The sequence below is a fragment of the Ammospiza nelsoni genome, chromosome 14 (assembly GCF_027579445.1).
Source record: "Ammospiza nelsoni isolate bAmmNel1 chromosome 14, bAmmNel1.pri, whole genome shotgun sequence".
Taxonomy (NCBI): Eukaryota; Metazoa; Chordata; class Aves; order Passeriformes; family Passerellidae; genus Ammospiza; species Ammospiza nelsoni.
Window position 1 is genome coordinate 20,782,038 of NC_080646.1, and position 10,410 is coordinate 20,792,447.

The window sequence follows — 10,410 nt, forward strand, 5'->3', positions numbered from 1 at the left end:
AGACAAGATGGAGTATATAGAAGTATTCTTAAATAAAACAACTGGGTTTAAACCAACCCAGCCTGATACTTCTCTTCCCTGTGCAAACCCATTTTTGGTCTGGAGAACAATTGCCATGCTTTCAGGGGCTGGATTCCCTTCACTTCACCCAGCTGGGAGTAGGAGAGAGCAGCAGTTACACCAGCAGAAAATTCTGCCATCATCTGATGAACAGCATCAATAGGCACCTGCCAGACAAATACAGCTGGACTGAAATAACTTGTCCTGAAGCCTGGACCTGAATTACATTTGTCTGGGTGAGAGGGACCAGCGTGTCCCAAACAGCCAGGACAGAGTGCCAAGACACACTGAATTAACTTTGCTGCTACAGGCTGAGGAAAGGAGCTAAAGGAAAGGAGCAGTGAAGATACCCCACATACTTGGGCAATGTTAGTGGAGATGAGCTGGGGGCTGGTTTTGCACAGGTCTCGGAGGAGTTCCACTCCTTCCATCCGTGCCTGAAACCCCTTGGCTTCCAGGAGATGGTGAAGCTTCTGGAGCAGCTCCGTTTCTTCCACAGCTGGAGGTGACGTGACCTGGGCTTTTGCACGGGGTAGGAGGTGTCCATCAGAGGGAGATTTCACCCTGGGAAATAAAACCAAATGAGGACCTGGTGGTGATAATTATCATAACATGGCATCCCCATAGTGGAAATAATTAGCATGGGCTCCATGATTCCAGAAGGCTGATCAATCACTCTATCATACTATACTATACTATACTATACTATACTATACTATACTATACTGAAACTCATTGCCCTCACAGACAGTCTGATACAGACAGACCAGATTGGGCAATTGAATCCAAAACACCATCACCAGTGGCCAATTAAGAAATTACCCTTTGGTAAACAAATCTCCAGAACACATTCCACGTGTTCACAACAACAGGTGCAGCAAGTGAGGATAAGAATTGTTTCTCATTCTTTTCTCTGATCTTCTCACAGCCTTCCCCAGAAAAATGCCTGGCAAAGTTGTGCCTGCTGCTCTCTATGGAGACAGCTGCAGCCACAGACAATACCTGCAGTTAATTGTGAGCAAAACATCTTGAGCAGCTTTCCTAATTATGTGATTTCAAGCTGCAAAGTCATGGGGCTCTGAAGAACAACATGGACCTCATGACAATCATTACAGGAGACAATCTGCAAGTGACATTCTCACCAGTGCTCACTCAGGAAAGCCAAGGATGAGATGCATCTGATCTATCTTCAGATGGCTGCCAGGGCACACAGGTCACTTTGCTTTGTGGAGAAAGAGAGACACTACTGCCAAGTTTAAATGCCTCCTCATATGGGACGTGTGTGTCTTAGAATAAGGGAACTCATCACTCTGGAGAAGTGTCTCTACAACCAGGCATGACAATCTGGAAAAGTAGCTCAGATGCATTCTGAACAGATGAACAGGGCCATATTTGAAAGATTCAGAAAATCAGTAAGAGAGATAAAAACAGAAGCCAGACATCCCAGAACTACACTCACATTTCATTTGCTTCCCTGGAGACCAGATGCACAGCTTCACAACCCCACCGGGAACAATTCTCCTGATCAACCTGTCTCTTCCATGAGCACAGGAAGATGCCAGCTGTGCTACTGAGGCATGTGGTCACTTTCCTGCCACTGCTGAGCAGGACAGAGCTAAATAAATCCCCTCTGCTATCAGAGCAGAACAGGTACAAGCAGCTCTGCAGCTGCCATGAAGAGACAGCAAGGAGCAAATTCCTGTCTTAAATGCTGATTGCAGCACAGGGGGAAATAAACCAAACATGCTGTCCATCAAGCAGATTACGTGAAGGACAGGAATTTCAAAGCAAAAAGTGCACATTGAGACACCTGTTGACTGAAGTTGTTCAGGAATTGCCTTGCTCCTTACTACTCAAACTTGGCACTGTTTGAGGGTAAGGAAACCACGATTCTGCCAGGCCAAACCACACGGATGAGAACTGCATCTTTGTGGAAGGGCATCTTGCTTCCAGACTGAGATTTCTCATCAAAACACCCATCTGAAAAAGACTCCACTCAGGTGAAAAAAAGCCCTGTTTGAATTTACTTGTCCCAAGTCATGCAGCAGAAACTTGGCTCTCTCCCAGCCTCCACAGCACTGCCCTTGCCACTGCACTGGATCGTCTGAGCTGCCACCAATGGGTGTCTGTTTGTCTCTCCATTTTTGTGGAAACCCCTCCAGAGAAGTTGTGTTCAGCACAATGCACAAGTAGACATTTTTTATCCTAGAGCATTTGTAGGGAAAGGAAACAATCTGTGGCATTGGTCATTTCTGCCAGACAGTTTTTCCTGAGGAAGAGGCATGTAAAGCTTGCCATGTGCTGTGTCACATCTGACAAAAGTGCTCAGCACCGTTTGCCAGCAGACAATGTGGCCTGGGGCTCCTCTGAGCCATCGTTCCTCTCCTTCACCGGCTCCTTGACAGATGGGCCTTCAGCCTTCTGGTTTTCCATCCCCGACAAAGACACAGAGAAACCCCATCAATCTTTAGAGTATAAAACAGGAAATTCCCTGTTGAAAACACAAGTTAAAACCAGGATCACTGCTACCAAGGCTTAGGGAAACATTTCCTAACTTACAGATGAAAACAGACCAGAGATTCAGTGATGCCAACTCTTCGTTTTCAATAGCCCAAGGCAGGTTATGGGTGCTACCAGACTCAGCAGCAGTCTAAAATCCCAAATTCCTTAGTCTTGAGCATAAATGGGAATAATGCAAACTGGCAGGCAATTAGTGTTTGTGAAGGAATCAACAGAACAAACTGGACTCTTTGGGGGTTGGCCCAGTGTGTTGGAAGTTGATTTGGTTCAACACTCACTCTCCCTGTGCCTGCACAAAGGCAGGCTCCCTTCTATAACGTCAATAGAAAAAATAAAATTGCCTCCCTCAAACAAACAAAGGATTTTTCACTGGATGCTGCTGAATTCACCAAGCTTCTTCCAGCCCCACATGGCTGGACAGCAGGGCAGTATTCCCAAAAGACAGACAGTCATTGTAGTAACTAGGCTTGGACATCTTTTGTAAATTTGGGAATTTTCTTGGCACTACTACTTCCAGTGTCCTTTGCAAAGACTCTGTTATCTTCAGAAGCACAATTCTCACTTAATTGCTTTAGAGGGGGCAGGGTAGGGAGAGCATGGTGGGTGCTTACGCTTAAATGTAAATCCATTTTCTCCTCTTTCCCTTTCCTCTTTGTGACAAGTATTGAAAATATTCAAAACCCCACTTTTCCCTAGTAATATCAGTTCCTTTGTGGTCTGCAGATGAACAGGCTGAGGATTAACAGCTCATTCCCAGGAGCAAAATGATTCAGCAGAAGAGGAATGAGCTAAAGACAGATTTGGTATGTTTGATCTCATATTAGCAGTGGCAATACTTGCACAAAGGAGACATTTCTCCTTCCCAGCACTTACTTTCTTCTTAATTCTTGTCAGAATATCTTCCAGGTCACGGGGGGAAAGAGATTGTTCCAAAACTGTTTTAAATTGTTGAATATTGAGCAACATCTTCACCATCTCCTGTCCATAATGCCTAAGGAAGGAAGGAATGAAGGAAGGAAACAAAACAAAAGTGAACAAACACAGGAAGAGCGTTACCAGAAGAGACTGATACCTTAAACTCATCAGGTGCAATCCCTGCATAAGAAGGCATTGCCTACTCAGCAAATAGGGAGATTTACCTCACTTGACACTGCACAGTGCTGTCAGCTGAACACAAGAGGCAAGAGGAGAATGTGGGGCCACAGAAAAATACCATTTCACTCTGAAACTGGGGGTGTGCTTCTGTGGCATCAAAGCATCCCAGAGACCAAGCAAAACACATCTGCTTTGTTGTCAGAGCCTGTTAGCAGTGTCTTGCTGCCATTGCACAATAATTTGCCTTTCTTTACCTGGCAGGGAAGCCAGGACAAAACACCTCATGCATCCTCTTGATAATTCTATACTATGGGTATGCACAGGGACAGCTGGTTGCTCTGGTGTTCTTGGCAGCTATTCATGGGAATTTCATCACCAAAGGAAGGGGATTTTGGTGATTTGGGTTGATTTTGCCAGTAGGAAACCACAGTTTTCTTCAAGAAGAAGTTTGGAACTCACTGAGCCACAGATAACAGCATTCTAGAAATCTCCAGAACAGGTTTAGAAAGACTGAATATTTTGGCTAAAGACCCCTGAAATATTTCTAGAAAGTCTGAAGTTAATGAAAAATGGATGTTGGGATCCTTCAGTGATGAACATTAGCCAACACTTTGGCTTTGTGTTGTGCACCTAAGGCCAAACAAAAGTGTTGGACTGGCTGATCTGAGCTCTTTTGATCTCAGTAAAGAATCCTTCAAGCCACAGGAAAAAGGTGGCAATGCTCCTTTTTGCTGGCCAGCCTCAGGTTTCCCAGCACAGCCATTTGCCCAGGCAGCCCAGAGCAGTGGTCACAGTGCCAAGGCTGACAGAGCTCAAGAAGAGTTTGGACAATGCTCTCAAGCACATGGAGCGACTCTTGGGGTCACTGCACATGGCCAGGAGATGGACTCGATGACCCTGATGGACCCTTCCAACTCAGCATATTCCATGGTTCTGTGACCCTTATTCACACCGTGAGGTAACTTCATATTCCCTTTAGTTTCCACTCTTGTGTGGTTTCACCTTCACAGCCAGACACAAAGCGGTTTTCCTGTTTTGGGAGGTGGAATGAAGATCATTACTTGTGTCCTTGTGGCAGTCCTGAGCAAGCTTCCCTGCCACGTGTGGCAGCCTCTCAGCCCTGGGGGTGCCTGCGAGCTGGGTGACTCCAATTCTCTCCACCAGGGACAGGAGGAGTTGGGCCGCACACTGGCGCACCGGGGCGGGGCGGCTGCTGGGGAGGAGAGAGCAAACCCTGGGCACAGGGACAAGGAGCAGCGGCAGCGCCGGCCTTGGCCAGAGCTGCTCCCTGCCCTTGCTGGGGGAAGGAGCCCGGGCTCTCCCTGCGCCTTCAGACACCTGCACAAGGCTCTGTCCTCAGCTAAACACAAAGGTAGCATTGCACACTAGGCCTGCCTGCACGGAAGAGGGAGGAATTCAGTCTCCCTGCACTGTCTGATACTCAGTTTCTTTCACAGTATTTGCTCGGAGTAAGATTAAAGAAATAGATTACACATGAATAATTTAGAAATTAAGGACAATTGATGCTGACCCATCAGAGGACACCCAGTACACAGAGCTACAGCAGGACTGAGGCTCTTTCCACCCATTTATCCCCAAATCTGCAGACCTTTGGAAAACAACAAATGCAGGGAAAACACGTGGTGGGCTGTGAAGTTGCAGAATATCCAGCAATGCAGCCTGTTTCTGCTGTGGGGCTTGGCAATGGATCCATCTCAATGTTTTACCCTATTGCAAAGCTGAGGAAAGGGGGGCAGGCAGTTTAGCCAGGCTGCCCTGTTCTAGAGAGTGTCTCTTGGGAACTATCAGGCCCAGCACCAACATTTAAGGCAGCATTTGCTCCAACTGTCCCATGGCTGTCAGCCTGTGGAGGTGCCTGTAGAGTGATTCATCTTCTCAAGGCTAACATGAAACATCAGTTTGCATAGAAAGTAGAGCTCTAAGCCAGGACAGTCATACAAGACTCCTTTGGCAGGAGCTGCACCTGCTGTGCAGGCTGTGCCACACCCAGCAGATTGTCCCCCATGTGCTCCACGTCCCAGCAAGGACCCTCCTCATTTCCCAAGTTAGTGGCATCATGAGGAGACATGGTTTTCCCAGGGCCTCTGTGGTTAGCACTGTGAAATACCAAACACTGCTCACAGCTGCAATTGCAATTGCCCCTCTGCCCACAAAAGCACAAGGCTCTATCCTTGGCCTTTGCAGGCACTTTCACTTCCCCATCAGTCACCACATCTAGGAAAATCTGACAGACTGGGAGAACTCCAGGAAGCAGCAGGAAGCTGAGTCAGAGGAGCTTTAGTTTGGGTATCAGGAAAAAGGGTTTTTCACCCAGAGGGTGGCTGGGCACTGGAACAGGCTCCCCAGGGCAGTGGTCACAGCACCAAGCCTGACAGGGCTGAAGGAGCATTTGGACAGCAATCTCAGGAACTTGGTGTGACCCTTGGGCTGCTCTGGGCAAGGCCAGGAGCTGGACTCCATGGTCCTGATGGGCCCCTTCCAGCTCCCCATATTCTACACTTCTGTGATTCTGAGAACTGATGGGCTGCAGGAGGGCAGAAATAGGTGACGAGAGGACAGAAGTGAGGTTGGTTGGAGAATCAAGTCACTGAGTTCATAGAAGATGCAGGATACAGGACCCTTCCCTCCAACCATTCCCATTCTCTTCTCCCTCCCACACACACAAAGGTGAAGAATATCACTAAAAGAAGAAGAACCTACTTGACTCCCATGTCCATGAGAGCAGTCATTGCTCGTGCAGGAGTCACATTCTCCACCAGGATCCCCAGGGTCTGACTGGCTGCTTTCTGAACAAATTCTGGGGAGCTGGACACCATCTGGAGAAGGACCCGAGCAACCTCATCCACCTCAGAGTCCATGTCCTTCTTCAAGGTCACAGAGAGCTCTTTCAGAGTGACAATGGCAGAGCAGGACACCTTGGAACGGAGGTTGGTCACCTGGGGAAGCCATGAGGGGAAACATAAGAATCACCTTGAAAAGAAAACCAGTTGCCTTCAGGAGAAGTCCCAGGAAATGACAACACATCCCACTGTGTCCAGGGTAACATACAAGTACAGGAAGAGCTGGAGAGCACAAGCACAGAAAGGCACTTACTCTGGCACCAATTTCTGGCCTCAGACCTGCTCACTTCAGGGCTAAAATAAAAATTTCATTCAGTGTTCTACTTAACACTTCTAAAATGTCCACTGCTTTCAGTTTAGGCCCTTTTACTAGAAAATTAAAGCAAGGGCTGCTTTCAAATCATCAAGGCACAAGTCATAAAGATAAAAGAGTCAGGTGCTCCTGTTCCAAAAAGCAACACCAGCAGTTGAAGCACTCAGCCAGGAAACAGAAAACACAGGCTCAGGTCTACAGAATAATTTGCATTGTTGAATTACAGCTTGGGCAGAAACTGGGACTCTGGGAAATAACATCATCAGTGTCTCAATTTCTGCCTTTGCACTCAAAGATGAGTGTCAGATACCCGACCTGCCAGTAAATACAGCTGCATGTGCCCACAGATCCTACAGATAGCTGACAGAAACTAGAAATCTCAGGTCTAAAACCAGAAATGAAGGCAGACCCTGAGCACACATAGAGATGAACAAGCACATACCTACTCTACACACCGTGTATGAAGTATGGGGGACAATTCAGAACAATGTTCTCACCTCGCTGGTAACTGCCAAGCAAACCTCACAGAGGCTTCAAAGCAGGACCTCTGAATGGGACCCAGCCAGGTGTTGGATGGTGAAGAGTCCCTTCTCCTTCAGCTCCCTGCAAGGCAGAAGATTGATTTTTCTCTCCACCAAGGCAGCACCCTCTGAAATGAGCAGCACTGGGACAGGTACATAGAGGTGTCAGGGATGGGCAGGGGCATTTGGAGCCTGCAGTTGCTCCTCAGCTTGGCCCCTCTCCTGCAGAGGCTGGTCCAGGCCAACACTTGGGTGGTGCTCCGGGGCCTTGGAGCCAGGGGTGAGGTACCACATCTGTACCAGCTGCGCAGCAAGCCCGACGGTACCTCCATGGACGGCGTCTGGGGGCCCTGGTCGCAGGCTCTGGCTGCAGAGACCCCCCACTCCTCCGGTGAGCAGCCATCCCCTCTGCAGGGTGCTGGCAGCAACAGCAGGGAGGCACCCACGCCTGGGGCTGCAGGGCTGGGGGTCCTGTTGTAGCAAGGTGTGACTCCCAAGTTTTGGGGGGCCAAGGGGAAGCAGCCCCCTCCCTGTCCTGGCTCTCCCTGCCCAGGAGACATCGGGCTGTGCTGCAGAACCCCTGACCTGCGGCACGTGCGCTGCGAGCGGGGCTGGGACCCTGCAGAGCCCCACAGCTCCCACCAGCTCCTCTACCGGCCACCTCCGAGCGGGGCTGGCACAAGGTAAGGGGCATGGCAGGCAGGTGGCACCCATGCAGGCACATCCCAGAGACCACTGGTCCTGCTGCGTCCCAATATCCCACACTGGGCCCCTTGCCCATGCCCTGCTCAGTCCTGCCCTTCCACCACCAATCTCATACCCCCTCACCACATTGCACCTCCAACTACAAGCAGCAGTAGCTTTCCTGGGGAAGAGCAGGAGGACTGCTGGCTGTGGGTATGCTTTGGTGAGACACTCTGGCTCCCCACTCCTCCCACAGGGAAGATGCATGGCAACAGTGCGAGGAGGTAAGCAGGGGGGCACAGGGCACCTATGCCTGCACCTTCCAGCCCAAGGCTGGCAGTGCCATCTCTGTCCTGGTGAATGTCACCAGGACCCACATGCTGCCCACACTCAGCTACTTCAAGGAGCCCTTTTGGCTGCACCAGGCTGGTGAGTCCCAGTGCCACCGCAGCCCCTGCTTGGCTCACAGGGGACACAGTGTCCCCTGTCCCGTTTCACAGGAGCGACAAATGCCTATCCCCAACACCAGCAGTGCTCACAGATGCCCCACAGCTTGTGCAGGCAACAGCGTCGCAGGGCCGGCTGAGCCTGCAGTGGCTGCCGCCCCTGGAGCTGCCTGCAGAGCAGCTGGACTACCAGGTCCGCTATGCCATGGAGAACAGCCATGACTGGAAGGCAAGGCCTGCCCAGGGTACCCCGAGCAGCGCTGCCCCCTCCGCTGCTGACACACGGCAGGCGCGGGGTCGGGCCAAGCGGGACCCGCCCCTTGGTGCCAGCCCACAGCAGCCCTGCCTCCAGCTCGGCTCTGCCCCGCAGGTCCTGCAGGTTCCGCGAGCAGCGAGGAAAGAGGTCCTGGAGCTGCGGCCAGGCTCCCGCTACCCCGCGCAGGTGCGGGCCCAGCCCAGCGGGCCGTGGTACCGGGGCAGCTGGAGCGCCGGGCCCAAACCCGTTGTGGTTGATGCCGTGGCCGATGCGGGTAAGGGGCAGGGCTGGAGGCCGCGGCCGCAGGAGCCACACGGCTGACGGCAAGAGGCGGACAGTGCTGGAAATGGGGAGGGGGGCACGGGGCAGGGGGCTGCGAGGGGCTCAGAGATGGTGGCTCTGGGAAAGGCTACAGTTCCGGCATTCCTCCTCCGATGCAGGCTGGCTCATCCCCAGTGTTACGGTGGTGCCGCTGCTCTTCTCAGCAGTGCTCCTGGGGCTGCGCTGCACCTTCCCCTCCCTCTACAGGTAAGGGCTGTGCCAGGGGCAGGCGGGGGGGTCCAGCACCAAGCCTGGGCACCTTGCATGGGGCATTAGGGCACCTCAAGTCTGAGGGTCAATTCGATGCCCCTTCCTGCGTAGCCAGCAACATGAAGCAGAAACTCTGGCCGCCCGTTCCTGAGCTGCACCGTGCTCTGGGCAGCTTCCTCCAGGAAAGCAGCAAACACGGCCAGGTGAGTGGGTGGGCAGGGCGACTCAGCTGCTCCCGGGGGCAGCTCGAAGGGCAGCCCCTACCCCGTCCACTCCATGTCGCCCCAGGCCATGCTTTCGACAAGCAGCCGCCGGAGGAGACCGTCCTGCCCTGCCTGCTGGAGGTGCTGCCCGGCCCGCGGCGTGAGGCGGGCCCGCCGCCGGAGCACGCTGGGGGCCGCTTGTCCAGCACCGACATCGCCAACCAGTCCTACCTGCTCATGAGCGGCTGGGAGCCGCGGGCAGCCATGACCGCACCCACCCCGCCATAAACTCCTGTTTTCCCCCGAGCCCCCGCCTGGTTCCTCCTGCGCCGCCGCGCCCCCGGCCCGGATCGCCTCACCTTAGCAAGAACGCCCCGCCCTGGTCCCGCCCCCGGTCCCGCCCTGGTCCCGCCCCCGGTCCCGCCCGGTCCCGTCCCCGGTCCCGCCCCCGGTCCCGCCCCCTCACTTCACGAGCGGAGCGCTCCGCCCCGTCCCGCGGCTCAGCCAATCGCGTTGCGTCGCGCGGCCGTCGCCGGACAGTGCGCGGCCGGTGGGTGTGAAGCGGCCAAGCGCGGCCCCGTCCGCCCGCCGTTTGAAATGCTGCGGGGCGGGCGAGCGGCAGCGGCGCCGCTGAGGTGAGCGTGCCACAGGGCCGGAGAGGCGGCCTGGAGGCGCAGTCCCGAGAGGGGAGGCTGTGGTGAGGCGGGCAGGGGAAGGGAGAATGTCGCTTATCGGAGGGAGCCCCAAAGAGCGGCTGGAAGAGGTGCCGGCTGATCAAGGAGCCCCGAGGAGCGGAGGGAGGGCGTATCGGCTGACGGAGTGTCCCGAGGAGCGGCTGGGGAGAGTGGGGGTGTGCTTTGGCGGGGAGGAGCGGCCGGAGCGCTTGCGCGGTCCGGTGGTGGGGAGGCCGGCGGGGCTGT

The 10,410-nt window shown here is 53.3% G+C and overlaps 1 protein-coding gene across 1 annotated transcript; it reads left to right on the top strand.

Annotated features, from left to right (window-relative positions):
• Nucleotides 1-7,275: 7,275 nt before the first annotated feature.
• On the top strand, nt 7,276-9,778 carry LOC132079341 (thrombopoietin receptor-like). The gene is made up of 9 exons (XM_059481865.1): nt 7,276-7,353; nt 7,599-7,761; nt 7,924-8,053; nt 8,311-8,483; nt 8,587-8,729; nt 8,871-9,030; nt 9,197-9,284; nt 9,403-9,494; nt 9,576-9,778. Exons 1-9 carry the CDS (start codon nt 7,276-7,278, stop codon nt 9,776-9,778), a joined length of 1,230 nt encoding a protein of 409 aa, XP_059337848.1.
• The last annotated feature ends 632 nt before the right edge of the window (nt 9,779-10,410 follow it).

Coding starts and splice junctions, on each gene's coding strand:
- LOC132079341 (XM_059481865.1), top strand. CDS start 7,276: ATGAACAAGCACATACCTACTCTACACACCGTGTATGAAGTATGGGGG. Junction 7,354..7,598: donor ACAATGTTCTCACCTCGCTG/GTAACTGCCAAG, acceptor CCTCTCCTGCAG/AGGCTGGTCCAGGCCAACAC. Junction 8,054..8,310: donor CCGAGCGGGGCTGGCACAAG/GTAAGGGGCATG, acceptor CTCCTCCCACAG/GGAAGATGCATGGCAACAGT.